Source organism: Nicrophorus vespilloides, unplaced genomic scaffold (assembly GCF_001412225.1).
Source record: "Nicrophorus vespilloides isolate i.1.1-1 unplaced genomic scaffold, Nicve_v1.0, whole genome shotgun sequence".
NCBI lineage: Eukaryota > Metazoa > Arthropoda > Insecta > Coleoptera > Silphidae > Nicrophorus > Nicrophorus vespilloides.
This window is the reverse complement of record NW_017098109.1, coordinates 2909-18974: the sequence shown is the minus strand read 5'-3', so window position 1 is coordinate 18974 and position 16066 is coordinate 2909. Positions and strand designations below refer to the sequence as shown.

General features: G+C 31.4%; 1 protein-coding gene across 2 annotated transcripts in view; it reads right to left on the bottom strand.

Annotated features, from left to right (window-relative positions):
* Positions 1–9967, bottom strand: part of LOC108561694 (probable nuclear hormone receptor HR38) — a 78672-nt gene extending 68705 nt beyond the window's left edge. Inside the window, exon 1 of one of the 2 annotated variants that reach the window (XM_017919766.1) lies at positions 9492–9967. In XM_017919766.1, coding sequence (XP_017775255.1) covers positions 9492–9591 — 100 coding nt within the window. In that variant the 5' untranslated portion in view covers positions 9592–9967. Of the gene's footprint in view, positions 1–8988 lie in introns of both variants that reach the window. The other variant, XM_017919765.1, reaches the window with a different exon arrangement.
* Between the last annotated feature and the right edge of the window lie 6099 nt (positions 9968–16066).

Genomic DNA, 16066 nt, shown 5'->3' with positions numbered 1-16066 from the left:
TGCGAGATGAAGAGATGCGGTGTTGTGTTGAAGAGAGAGAGAGAGAAGATGTGAAGAGAAGAGAGTTGTTGCGAGGAGGTGAGGTCAGGATGTCGTTCCCACAGTTGAGGGAAAAGTTGAGAGGTATAAATATAATAGCAAGGTGAGCTTTATGATCGGATCTGAGCTGTAAAGTGCGGACCTCACATTGGTATAGCATTAGGTGTTCCCATTAGAACTGTCCCTTTGTTCACTTTACGATCCTCGAGGCCCGATCGCTCGCCCGTGCCGTGACAGTTATTGCCCGCAATTATATGATTTCTTCGGTGAGCCACTTCATTGTTCATTTCTGCCTGCTCCTTATACCGGCCGTTCTGCCATTCCACGCCTATGCATCACATAACCTATCCACTTACATAACTACTAACACGCAGGTCCGGACGCAATCTACAATACTCCAAAAATCTTATAATAAATACACCTGACAATTATTTAAAAACTGTTGTTCAGAAATCTTATATAATTGCTTCTTATAAAATAAACAAAAGAAATAAAAAGATAAGAAAAATATGTATAAGTAAAAAACAGTGGCGCCATCTAAGTTAACATAAATTACACAAAAACTTGCAGATTTGCACAATACATTATTTGTATCAGCCTTTCTCAAACTATGGGTCGCATATAAGGCTTAATGGATCGCAAAATAACAGCAGTCACCTTGTTTCAAAACGTTAAAAATGATGTTTTAATCCCAAAATTGGTGTGTTGCAGGGCTAGAAGATTGAGAAATGATGATTTGTATTAAATCTAATTATACATTTAATTATGAAAATGTAAATAAAGAACCATTTTATCTAGTATTGAATTTGCTAACTTACAAGTTCAATCAAAATAATAGTTGGTACACCTGATACACAAATGTGTATATGAAGTATCAGACGTGTTCATATTAAAGTCTTGGCTCTATAACTAAATAGGTATAAGAATTAGCTAACTTCGAAGTCCAATCAAAATAGCAGTTTGTATGCCAAAAATACATTTACTTCTCCGTTTAGACACAGTGTGGATGCAGTTTAAGGTTACAAGTAAACTCACTGAGAAGTACTACACAACATCAGTTCAAGTGAATCGATTACATAATTGCATTTCTTTTTCTGCTCTTTATTGTTCGTTTCCCAATTGCTGTATTGTGGAGGGAGAGAGATTATTTATTTGCTAGAGCCTTTTTGCCCGGAGGCCGGTCCTGCTTGCATAACACACGCTCTCGCTCATGCCATCATCATCTCTTCGAGCTGCACGCAACCGCGGAGGAAGAGGAACGACGACCGATTCCCTCCGTAAAGAAATCGAAATTTGTATTGATGACACACTTAAGACCGATAAATTGTGCCTGAAACCGGCGAACAAGAAACTAATTTGATTCGCAAAGCAGGCCGCATCCTAAACGGGATCCACACTAAATTTATGTTATCTTCATGCATGTCGTTTCTCGTTATTTTCTTTCTCTCTCTTTGTTTATTTCTTCTTCTTCAACTTCTCAATGTTCATCTTCTTCCTCCTCTTTATCTCGGTAAAGTTGATGCGCATCCATCGATTTAGAAATCCGAATACATTTCGAATGGGAGGAATCCTCCTTTTGGTTTTTGCATAATTTGAAAGTTCCACGACGCTTCGACCGAAATTTATTGCTCCTTGTGAATCATCAATTTCTCACAGCTCGTTTCTACTGGACTCTCGTTTTCGGAATCCCACGATTCGGGGGACTTTCAAATTTTTCGATATCTTAATGATATCTGCCGCTTGTGGAATTATACAAAAAAAAAATATATATAAAATAGCGCACACTTCACACGAAATTATAGAAATCCAAATCCATTAAGACTCGATTATATAATACTCGGAATCTGTTGAGTGACATATTAAAAATATTCATGCATATTAGATTTAGAATGCATTAAAAAAGTAATGCTTTCATCAACTAAACTTTTAGTTTTTTTTATTCAAATTAATTAAAGTTAAAAAAGTAAATTAAAAAATATTGCGAACTAAAGTAATTTTAACACCATATTAAAAAACATGTTTCAGATCAAAATCAAACAAACTTTGAAAATATTCTAAAGAATTACAGAGATTTATTACATTATAAATAAATATATTCAATTTTAAATTTACTCTTTTTTTTTCTATAGTATTCAAAATGACCTAGGAAATGCATGATATTCATTGTTAATGAATTATATAATTAAATTAAATCGATTAAATAGTTTTTTTTTACTATAAACTAATCTAAATATAATATAAATAAAATTAAATAACTCGAATGCAAAAAAAACTGGATTTGAGTATATATTGTTTTAAGTCTAGCAACGAATAACACGGAAGTATAGTTTTACACTTAGTCACAAACGAAATCTATAATAAAATATGGTAATCACTAATATAAAAGTTCATTTTACGACTTGCACGAAACTAATTGGTAATATATGGATTATGTTAATAGGTGACACAAATCTGGATTCACTTTAACCTTCCTAATATTTTTAATTAATTTTAAATTAATAATTTTAATTAAATCCATATATTTTTTTGTTTTTTTTTCTTTAATTTTGAATTTTTAACATAAAATTTATTATTTTTTTTATTAATTGAACTTTCTTTAAAACATTTTATAAATTTATTGTTAATTTTTCAGTAATTGATGTATTCTGTAAATTTAATGTTAATGGACATAAGGATAAATGACATATATACTGTCAAATATGTACACGTGGCAGAAGACTATGACAGCTGTCAGTACTGTTTAACTGTCATAATGCGTATTCACTAAACTTGTCTTGTCGTATCCATGACTACTTATTAAGTAGCAAGTAAATAAGGTATGTAAGTATTACATTTACTTGTCAAATATTGCGTGTATCTCTTTTAATATGAATATCATACATGCATTAGGTTATTAGTAAATAACAGCTTGGAAATTTGTTTGGTCTTTGCAAGACTATTTTGTATGTACTAAGGTAATTTCGTTTATTTGCATCATCGAAAGAGACATGCATATTTTGTAATAGGGAAAAACCCATCATGGAAATTGCGAATTCTTCCATATGAAATATGTGTGTACGCGTGTTTCGGACTCAAGAAAAGATTCTAAAATTACACCTGCAGACTACTCTTCTCTGACGCTTTTTAACAGCAAATGCAATTAAACGTGCGAAGTAAACACACAAACGGAAAGCGCACGTGAACCCCGTATTTGAACAAACGAGAATAATAATAAATCCCTACCGCAAAGTTCCGTATTTAGTTTGTTACAACAACAACAAACAAACAAAAAACAATAGAGAAGTAAAGTTTGCACAAACTCGGATCGAGCGTGCGTCTCTTTTGATGACCGCATGGCGTGTGCTGTCATCATCGATCAGTGACGTCGCGACGCCACCACAGCCGCCGCCACCGCCGATTCGGTGATGACGCAACAGATTCTATAAGGACCCCATGACGCCATCGGCGCCGCCATAATCAGCTGATTGCATAATCGATTCGCGACGGCGGCGGCGCTTACATAACGAGCGCTCGCTCGAAAGGTGCGATATGTGGCATAAAGGGATCAAGGTTAAGGTAGATTTTAATTATTGACAGGCCTAAGAAATATAGAAAAAAAATAATAAATAATAACGAGCGAAATTGTATTGCAAATTAAAGTTATTGGAGCATAATAGCAAATTGTTTTCGACTCAATTAAGGACTTTTAAACGAACCACCTTTCATATTATATCACATTAATCATACGTTACTACAGCTGAATAACAACAATATTTAAAGTAGATCAAGTATTTATTAAGCAGTTTTACTCAAAATTTGCTATTGATCAAAAATCTCTTCAATTATATCAATTATTTAAATATATTACCAAAATACTGAAGATAATCTAAGAATTAATTAAAAAAACTAACATAAGTATTCAGAAATTTCATTTTTTTATTACAAATTTATTTCATTATTGGCCCTAATTCTGTTAAAGACTTTTCGTTATTATTTATAAAAAGTACATAATATAATTTCTAAGTAAAATAAATAAATTCATAAAAATAGGAAAAAAATATTATTCTAATAAACTTAATAAGTGTTTTTTTTGTTATTAAGTATACATTTCTAGAAGAATGAAATCTTCAAAGATTTAATGAAAACTTACGCAAGCAATTGAGAAAGAACGAAAGCGAAATCCTCTAAATATTTTTAGAAAACGATAAATTAAAACATTATTTCCATACACACGCGCTCACAAATAATAAAAAATAATAGACAATAATTGAGTTTTCCCTTTTCGTTCAACGATTTCGGAATTGAATTTAGAATTCTTACGCTATTAATTATATTTTCGAGGAATGCGTTTCTCTCCTTTTCTTACTCATCTCGCTCAGTTTCTTTCCATCGTAATTATCTAATTTGTCTTCATAATTTATTTAAGTTGCATAAAAATCGTTACGTTATGGGGGCATAATTGAATACGATTTTCTTTTCGGTCGTACATAATAAATAACAGCAACGATCATCGTAAATCTTACAAAGTGGACAAAGCGAAAAGGTGTGTACTTTGTACCAGCATCAATCAAAGATCTTATTTTCTTAAGGAAACATATGGTAATTACTTTTTTTTAAAATTAAGATTTAAATAGAGAATTAAAAAATCAGAATTGGTTAATTAATAAACTATTTATTGTGTTTAAAAATATTTGTTATAGAAGATTTAGTGATCTTCAAATTTCATTGAGAAACTTTCTTAAATTAGGATTTTATAATTGTCTTTCATTTTATACCAAAATTAATTGGATTATACGGTTATTTGTGAATATTCTTAAGTTTAAAATATTGAATTAAATTAAAGAATAAAATCTAATAGTTATAAATTAATAACTAATTTCAGTTTTGTGAACTTTAACACATTTTAATCACTATCAAATTTTCATTAAATTAAGGGGTCGGCAATCTTACTGGAGAAAAGAGCCACTTGTTTGTTAACTGTTAGAGCTGGGAGCCGCATTTTATGATTACAAACAAAACTATAGAAATATAAGAATTAATCAAAGTTTATTATTGAATAAAATTCAGGAAATAAATGTTCTGAAAAAAAATGTGTTGTTTCTTAATTGGAATAGAAAATAGTGTTGTAGGTTAAATCAGATGTTCAGCAATGATCTCCAATTACTGTAGAGTTAAAAAGGATGAAGCACGGAACAAAAAAAAAGTCGTGCGGCAATAAAGAATGTTGTATTCAGGATGTATCTCGCGTTTTTCTAAATCAAGAATAGAGCAGAAGAAATAAAAAAGAAGAGAAGATAATAGTCCTTATCCACTCTTGTGTAGATTCACATCACTGCATGTACCTTCTTCCTCCTGTTCTCGCTTCTTATTTTCCACGCGAACCTCTTCAACTCCGTAACGTAACGTTGTCGTAATACCTTTTAAAGCTGTAACTATTTATTTATTATCCAGTAGTTTGCGGTTTCCGTTCGGTGTTTAGGGATAGATAAATTCAGTGGAAAGCGCGCCGAAAGGAAATTGTTATCGTTGTTCCATAAATAAATATAAAAGAAAAACCTATTTCATTCCCTCATACTTCTCCTTTTTTTTTTTTCTTCCTATTTGGTTTTGTACCTGTACCTTCTTTCGACATTTAAACCAAGAAGTAAAAAGAGGTAAAAGAGAGCGGGGCACGAGTCTCGGGACATAATTTACAATTAGCGTCGGCTTCAGCTCAAAGTCCCGATAATTAATCCAATTGCTGTACAAGAAAACTTCAAATTTATCGCGCGCAACGTGAATGCTCTTGTCACTTGATTTAAATCCAATACGATTTTATTATTCAACTTAAAATACGTCTTATTTCCACATATCATTCAGTAAAATAAAAGTATACAAATCTTTCAGATTTGATTTTTTATTGTCAGTTTGAATACTTCCTACAATGGTTTCAAATAATACACTTATACTTTTATATGAAATAACAATTTTTATTGTATTAACTACAAATTTCATGTATGTGTGTGAAAAATAAAATATTTTTCACAATTTTTAACAAATTATTTTCTATTATTATTTTGATACATTTCTATTATAATTTTAGAAATTTTTTTTTTTTAATAAATTAACAATTGATAAAAGTAATGTAGAGTAGTTAAATTGATTATTTGTACATTTTTGTCTGTTTTATAAATTACAAAAGTAAAAATTGCAATTTGTTTAATAATGGACACCTGCTTTTTACATTGTATACGTAATAACTATTATTTTCATGGTTGGAAGCACAAAACACTTGTTTCTTGTGGACGAGATTCGATCTCTGGTCGAGAAATGTGATGGATTGCCAAAAGAATAATGTTTACACTTTACAGGTGTACTATAAAATAATAGGTATGTCATCGCTGTAATTCCAACGATTAATCCAGATTATTCTAATGAATTGATCGAGGTTTTCCTTAAGTAACAAATTTGTTCCGTGAGAACGAGGCGCATTTAATTAAAATAATAAATATTACCTTCCACACACACACAAACAGATAGAAATTGTTAAGTTCGTGTAAACGTGCCCACACTAACTACAAAATTAGCAAATTGTTATTATTTTCCATCTTGTTTTTCCTTCACAATAAATAAGTCGTAATTATAATGTAGAAAATGCAATTATATTTAATGAAACCTTATAGTTAATTTAATTATTTTTTTTAAATAATTTTTAGTTGTATTTAACACAAGGTTTCACTTTCTATTAAACATAATTAGTGAGTGATTTATGATATAATTTTGAACTTTATTTGATCACCTACCCAAATATTATTCCGAAAAGGCTACTGTTTAACTTTCATTCAGTTAATCGTCAGATGCGTGATATTATTAACAATTACTTTATTAATGTTAAGATTTCAACATAAGTTGATCACCTTTGCAAATATAATCCTCTACCATCATTGCTTAACTATAATATATCTAAAGTTAGGTGGGTTATATTATTAATAAACTATTCAATACAACATTTTTATAGTAAATAAGAAATATCTTTTCAATGAATAGTAAAAACACAAATAAGAATTTGTAAACAAAAAATGTTGGAATAACCCAACAAAAGTTAAAACAGGTTAATAAATTTTCCACTTTATATATTCCAAGTCCAACAAATAAACTAGAAATTTCGTTAATGGAAACAAATGAGTAAAAACCCAGTAACAATTATTAATTGTTATGTAAAATTTATTTATAAAAAAGAAAAATTATGTAATTTCGATTATTATTTTTCTGTTCAATTAAATACGTATATCATTCATTTAACGCTTTTGTTGATACGTACAAATTGAAGATTAAATTGTATTTTTTTATTAAATCGTTTTATTGTGGATTTAATGAGAAAGTATGGAAATCGCAACAGTTGTTTAATGATTGCTTTGCAAATTATATTTGCGTTGCAGTTCAACGCTATTGTAAACACACGGATTCCTATAATGCTTTTAATAGATGCGTATAATCGTGTTGTTGGAAAGTTTTATAATAATACATTGATCAAAACACTAATTTTTCTTTCATTAATTTGATTAAAATTTCATCATAATTTTTCACATTTTTCATTACCTTATTTATTTATTTCAAATAGATATTTTTTCATGAAAAAAAATATTAAAACAAATTATACAACTCCAATTCTTAACTAAGTTTTTATTAGTTAAAATTACTTGTTTTTAAGTGATAATAATAATCATTTGTGAACAAAAGCAATAAGAATACTTAAATATACTTGTTTGATAATTAAAAATAAATGGGTCTTTTTGAACAAAAGTTATTTAAGTTAGATGAATTTGTTTATTAATGGTTGGAAAACTAAAGACTTTCCCTTTTCGGTGTTTTCAGTTGATGATTAGGAGCGAAAACAACGGAGCTCGAAAATACAATATCTCATGAATTTATCGATTCCGTTTTTCACTCTCTCTCTCTATCTGTCTCTTCTTTTCTCTCTCTCTCTCTCTCTCTCTGTGTTTCACGGAGCGAAAGTAAAAGTTCCTTTTAGTAGGTTCTGACCTATGACACCCGTTCGGATGAGGACAATACAAGCAAAAGCGTTAAAAAAGAGACTTACTTACTTTGCTCGACGCTCACGCTTCTGTTCGCTTCCAGCGCGGTTACGTAAATAAGTTTTCGGTGGAAAAAGAAAATGAAAGAAAATAAATACAGAGAGGAGAGAACAGCAAAAAAAAAAAAACTTTCGCTGTGACCTCGAGGTGAGCGCGAAAATCGCGTCACGAGATGGGAGAGGGTATGATCGATCGTCGCGACGCTCGAGCGTCACAGGTGAAACGGCGTCGTGACGTCGGTGCTGGCGTCACGACGCCGCTACGTCACTTCCGCGCGTTTTGAATGGAAGAGGCTGAGGTGAAGAAGCGAGGCGAGGTTGAGGTAAGTTCTGCAGTCGCCGCTTCACAATCGCGATTATAAATATATACGACGAAGCGGCAAATATTCTTTGGCATGCAACATTACCTATTAATAAATCGATTAAGTTCCGACGGCGCTCGCGATGCACGAGGCGCGTGCAAACTTAAGTAGAGTTAAGTAACTAAGTAGGCACTAAGTGTGCGTCGGGAATCTGAGTCCATGTGACCGCACCGCACCGCACAACAAGTCGTAGGTGGAGAGAACTCTCTCTATCAACCTCACACTCTCTCACGACCTAGTGGAGGAGTATTTTCTACAATTTACACGAGATCAGTTCTTTTTGGCAACAGGCTTGGTCCCCTGCTCCAAGTCACAAGTCTGCACGTGCCCATTCATTCGGCACTTCCCCAAATACAAATTAACAATGACAATATTGGTTAGTAAACATAACAAAACATACAAAAAATAAATAAATAAATAAATAACAAAACCCAAACGGAAAGAAAATAACAATAAAGCGTTAGTTAAAGATCTTTGGAAGGCTGCGTTGAAAGATAGATTTTTTTTTTATGAAATTTTCTGTTGACTACATACACTTGTTCCTTAGGTAGCTGTAACTGGGTGAATTGTTGTTGTTGCTGTCAGTGTGTTGGACGTTAAGAGAAGATGATTGCAGCCGGTGTCTTAGCGGCGGCGGCCCGGACCGCATGTCGTGGCATTGCTATATGAACTCAACGAGTTCTTCGCGAAACGTCTTTGAAGTGTTATTTTATCACAGATTCTAAGTCTCTAAATTTTGCAATCCGCACTCATCGGAACGGCGTCGATAAATGGTAGTAAAACAGTCCAGTATAACAAATAAGTAAATTCTAAAAGGGCATGCAACAACACAACATCAAAATAGACAAATTATGGTACACTTAGCATGCAGAAACTGTTGAAGCTGTGTTTGATGCTATTTATTTCAATTTTTTTTATCTATGTGATGTGAGGAACTTTGATAAAAAAAAATATGTTGGTGTATAGTTTTTTTTTGTAGTGTTTCTTTTTTTTTTCTGTTGTCTATTCTACAGTGGATGCCGGACACATAAAATCACCTGGCGAGTTCCGGAATTCGGTTTCCGGAGAAGAGGGTGAGCGCGCCTCTTCCGCACCGCTCCGGGGTGACTCCACGCTTGGATCTCTAGATATCCTCATGTAAAACACATTCTTTTTAAAGTCACCACAGAAGAGAAGATGTTAACCGGTAACGCGGAGATCCAAGGGTTTTATATATTTAAATGTTCTTTCAACTTTTTGCGCACTTCGAGTTCTTTAGATACTTATTAAAAATTGTTGCTTTTGGTCACTTTTGCTGCTGCGGTTGGTTGTGATACTTCTTCTCCCGAAGATGATGATTGTCTGCCCGTTGAGATGTTGTGCGGCGTTCGCGTGTGTCTTTTGGTCGGTGTTTGTATATGTGTATGTATGTTTACGGTGTGTGTATGTATGTAATGTAATGTATGTATATGTGTTGTTTGTGGTCGCGGTCCAGATCACTGTGAGATTTGCACGCGACTGGACGTTCTCGACGAGGCCGTCACACTATATCCCTGCCACTCTCAACCGGCCCATTATAAAACCGCTTGTTCGCGTTCCCCCTGACGTCATAACTCCGCAGTGACGTCACCGACGTCATCGATTTCGCTACGACGCCGACGCCACCGACGCCTCCTCGCACCCCTCGACCCGCTTCCGCGTCGCAACGGCCGCCTGTGACGTCACAACCGTTACATCCCGGTTGTGACGTCAAGACGAGGCGCGTCTCCCTCACACCAGAATTCCACCCATCCCTTTGGAACGGAACACACACACACACACACACACATCGATTTCGCGGCATGCAAATCACCCTCGGCCCGCTTTTGTTTATTGCATTTCTCTTCTAAACGATCCTACTCTAATTATAGACTTCTCTACCTAGATATTCCGATATTCAAATTACCGGAATCGAAAGAAGAAAACACACAAACACCCAACAACCAACCCCCGACGACTTTGCATTCGCGAACTTCCGGTTAACTCTTTGACAAGGACGTATCTCTCCATTATTATTTTTTTTACCTTCCCCATCGTAGTGGCAATTAATTGATTTTTTTTAAACTATTATTAGCTACATTTATTTACTCATTCCATCAAGTAAATAAATTCCATTTATATTGTAAATGGAATAAATATATTATCTAACAACATTAATATCTACAAAAAAAAAACATGAAATATATAATAACTAAATTAACTAACAAAAAATTACGTACATATTGAAATCGAAAATTTTTGTTAATTGTAAAAATTGTTTTTAAATTTGATTAGTTCTATAATTATTGCAACAAATAGCATTTATTTATTTTCCAAATCTATTGTAAACAATAAAAATTTCTTTTACTGCTTTAAACCCATTCACTTACAATTTAGATTTAGTCTAACTGTAAAGGTAATAATCCAATTTTTCTGCATTTTCTAATGTTTTAAATATTGAAATCAAATTTATTAATAATAAATGTAGAATAATTACAAGATATAATTATGTATTAATAAGTATAATAATCTTATTGCAATTTTGAATGAACGTAAAATAAGTAAAGTAGAGTTTTCTAATTCTAGATTTGTTGCTTATTCGAATTACTTTGTTAAGTTTCAAAAAACGAACTCTGGATAGGGTAATGTTTACTGAAATTATATAATAGATTTAGTGTTATAAGATTATCATATTTTCCCAAGTATAATACGCCTGAAAGACGGGAAATTCCATTACAAAAATCTACAACTACTGTATAAGACGCACCCTGTTTTTAGACCCCAATTTTTTCAAAAAAGAATTGGACTTAAAAGTAGATTAATTTGCTTTCTTCAAACAAATATTTGGTATTATTTACCAAGTATTTTTTACAAATATTTGTAAAATCAGTTATAGCAGTTTTGAAGACTTTGAAGATAATCTTATGATTTATATTTGTTACGAAAAGTAAAGAAATGAGTATTTTCAATCCATTATGTATAGTAGATACTTTCTTGCCTGTACTTTTCACAATGTTTTTTTATATCGTGTAATTTTTCTTCACAATCTGTTCATCAATGTCAACATTGAGTAAATTTAATATCGCGGTTAACATTAGATAGGTAATCTTTCCCGGTGGATAATTACCATTATGATGATTTAATTTTTAATTTGTTGGTTGGCTGTCGTCTTGTAGGTTAACTTCAGTGGTATATTGATGCCCTGCGATTCCACTATTTCCTTTGACTATGAATCTGCTGCTATCCTTAACACTGTCATTGTCCATTGACTTGACTGAAGGTCCATATGCTGAACCTCATTAATTTCACTGTCCATCTGTGATGAACAATGGCCCTATTGCTGCAAGCACCGAGAGGGCTCACAAAGGGTCTGGCTTGACCAGGATTTGAACCTGGATCCACTAGCTCATGGGTAGGGCGACTTAACCATTCGGCTATTAGTCGTCCATTTCCACAAAGTAAAACTAAAATTATTATCTGTGTGCGATACAAAAATTAATTAACTTAAATAAAAGAACAATTAAAAAAACTACATAAAATCAAAAACTGACATATTAATATTTGATATCTTTATATGAAATTAAGGTATGTCTATTTGAAATATAAGATCTATTAATTAGCAAATAAATGAAATGAAATAAATTATAAATTAATTAAAGTAAATGAAGATATTTTAATTGCAGCTAGAGAGAATTCGATACAGATGCTTATCGCTTGTCAAGCGAAAATTATCGATTGCAAAATAATTGATTCAGAAAAGATGCAAAAAAAAAAAACAAATAAACTCGAACAGTTTTATAATTAGTTTCGTATGCAAATGCGCCCAGATCAGTAGATGAAATTGCAGTCCAATAAATTATTTATTCGTTGAAAAGCCAAATTAGCAGCGCACATTTTTTTTTTGTATCACTCTTCATTTCATAATAAATCTGTCAATTATTGAAATATGTTTTTGATGCATTCATTTTTTGATGAAATTTAATCCGTGTTCCAAATTAATTTATTTTATAAAAAAAATAAGTTGATTTAATTTGCTAGAATTAGAAATGGAGATATTGTAGATAGTGAATTTGGAAATACTCAAGATGTTCTCTAATCCTAATAGTTAATTATGTTTTCATATATTAATTTTGATTAATTTCAATTAATAAGTATTCCATTTCGTTTGAAATATGTTTAATAATTTGAACAGTTTTAAATAATTAAAGATTTATTTATGTATGGAATAAACTTTTAACATAATATTGAACTATGAACTTGCCTTAATTTTTATCCTATTTAATTAGTGAATAATTTAATTAAGAAACTTTTATATACAAAATTGACAGCTGTCAGTTTATTATAACTGTCATTTCATATTATGACAACCAATAATTCTACTAACAAACAACTGTCCGAAACCAATCCATAATTATGTAACATTGAATACATTAATTCAATACAACAGTTTAAGTTTATACTACAGTAGTAATGTTATACATTGCATAATATGACAAATAAATATTTGTTAGGCTTACCAACTCCTATTTACAAAAATTACTGACAGCTGTCAGTTAAGTTTAAAGGTCAAAATAATTTAATTTAAGTTAATTTCACCAGACTATTGCAAGAAGACGGAAATATAGTCGAATTATTTTATATTGAATTATGATTAATTTGAGGAAGTTTAATCAGTGATATGAAATTTTTATTACATTTCAATTCTGTTTAAAAATCTAAGCTTTTATAAGAAATATGGGATGTGGGTTTGGAGATGCAGTAGGCCGAAGAATTGGAAATAATCAGGTGCATCGAGGATCCAGGAAATGAAGAGCAAGTAAATTGGACGGAGGATGAATGGACGGAGTATGCAGTGGGAGGACGGTTTGACGGGATGCGTAATAACTTGTGTTATATGTATATTTATTGATCGGCCGAGGGTGACATCGATGCAAAAGAGAGGAGGAATGGCGTGGGTGATGCTGGTACGTACCTGCCGATGTCAGGTGGGTTGGATAATGCGTGGGTGGATGAAAGTCCTGGAGTTGGGATGTACGCAAAACTGGTGAACATACTATCCTCATGAATGAACAGCGTAAACCCACACTCTGTTACATATACGCATCTCCGCAACAAAAGTATTGTACATCTGCTCCGTATTGAATTTTATTCTATTCACAATATTTTCCATTGATTACCGTACATTACGTGCGCACATTCAATACGAAAATATTACAATTTAATCTGATTGAAAACTACTATATTTGATATTGATTCTCAGTATTAATTAGATGATTTTACTCATAAATGGCTATCAAACTTTTTTTTTAATACTTTAAACAAAAATTACCCAATGATTTATTTTCTAGCAAAATTATAATGTTTAATTATGTTTGATTCATGCTTTTAATATACACGAACAACTTTTATATACAAAATTGACAGCTGTCAATTTAATATAACTGTCATTTGACATAAAGACAACCATTAATAGTTGATACTACTGTCAAACAACTGTCACTTGTGTTAGGCTTAGTGTGGTTGCAACTTAGGACAAATACCAATAAGTCCATGATATTCTTTAATATAATATCAGCAATGTTACATTATACATTATGTGTAATATGAGATATAAATATATGTCAATATTACCAATTCCTATGTACACAATTGACATCTGTCAATTTAGTTTAACTGTCATTTGATATGATGACAACCAATAATGATAAAAGATAACTATGACTTCTGTCATGTTTATTGTGACTAGTTTAAAAGAAATACGAATTGCAAACTTTTTAGAACAGTTCCCAGTAGTGTTGCATCCAGACAATGTAAAATATAATAAATAGATGCGTCTTCTCCTATGTTCACAATTGACAGCTGTCAGTACAACTGTTACTCTTATTACACTTAGTGTTGATACAAGTTAAGACAAATTCTAACCTATCCATAATTTAATTTTATGTAATGATGAATTGAATGTTTCATAACAGTTCATCCGTATAATATACTAGTATGAAATATGAGTCAATATTACCATTTCCTATATACACAATTGACAGCTGATTTGACATTTGTTATAGTGACAACCAATAATAGTTGGTACTATTCAAATACGACAATTACTGTTATTACAATTAGAGAAGATGGAACTCAAGACAAATACCAACTAATCCATCAATTTCCTTAATCTAATATCACCAATGATTAATTGAACGTTTCAAAATAGTTTGGACTTAAAAATACTAGTAAGGTTAGATCCTCACTATGCGTAATATGACACATAAATATGTACCAATTCCCATTGACACAATTGACACCTGTCAGTTTAATTTAACTGTCATTTGATATAATGACAACCAATAATTATCAAAAAAAAAACTATGACTCTTGTCACGTTTATTAACTGTTTAGAACAGTTTACAGTAGTGTTGCATCCATACTATGTAAAATATAATACATAAATGTGTCTTCTTCTGTCAATTAAGTTTAACTGTCATTTTTATAATGACAACTAATAATAATTGGTACAACTGACAAGCATTTATGACTCATGCCACACTCACTCTGGATTCAGCTTAAGACAAATACCAAGCAGTCATTAATCTTCATTAACATCACCATAATCGATTTTTTTTAAATCTTAAAACTAATCTATTATGTTCAATTAATCCTAATAAATAATATTCATAACGTCTTAGGGTTGGTTCCATTCTGACATTAATAATCACCGAATTGCAAATTGTGCCATGAAAGCTTTGTCCTCAACAATGCGAGGTCTCGTTCAACAATATTTACGACGGTAAGTCTAGTGGAAGAAAAATTGCTAGAAGAAAATAAATTCAAATAGAGAGAAGAAAAAAAATGTGGACAATTTTATATTTCTCGTATGCAAATTTTATGCGTTCCGAGAACGCATTAGTCGCATGCCAATTGAAAAACCTCATACGTGATAAAAATATCCGTCCAGTTTTGATATACGTCTTTGCATAACTTGGACTGTGGCAGGTCCTAAACAATTTTCAATTCAACAGGAAAAAACCGATTAAAATTTAATTAGATATTGATTTTGTTGGAAAATATAAAGAAACGATGATGTTAAAAAATAGAACAGATTTACATTTGTTTATGTGTTTTTTTTATATATTCAAAGCTAGAATAAAACCTCGGTTTTAGGACAATTTAGTTCGAAAACCGAAATGAATGATTTTTTTTAATGAGAATATATTTGTTTATATAATGTATTTAAGTTCTCAAATGTACATACGTACTAAACATATTTAGTATGTAAGTACCCTCGGTCCTCGAACACATGGGTTCCCGAATTTGGTTTGTAAACAAAAGTTTTTTTTTTAATTAAATATGAAGACTTTCACTTTTACTTATAAATTAAATTATATTAACGTTAAAATCAAGATTTTGCACGGCAATAAGCATTAAATTAAACGGTTACTATGCCAAAAATTTTAAATTTAGAAACTGAGAAACATTTAAACTAAATCTGGGCAATCCTTGTTTTAGTTTAAATAAATTTGATTTCATATTGTATGTAAGTAATAAATACTAATATTAATTGTCACGGTAGATACACCCAATAATATCTATCTATAAAAGTCAATAAGATTTATATCCCTAT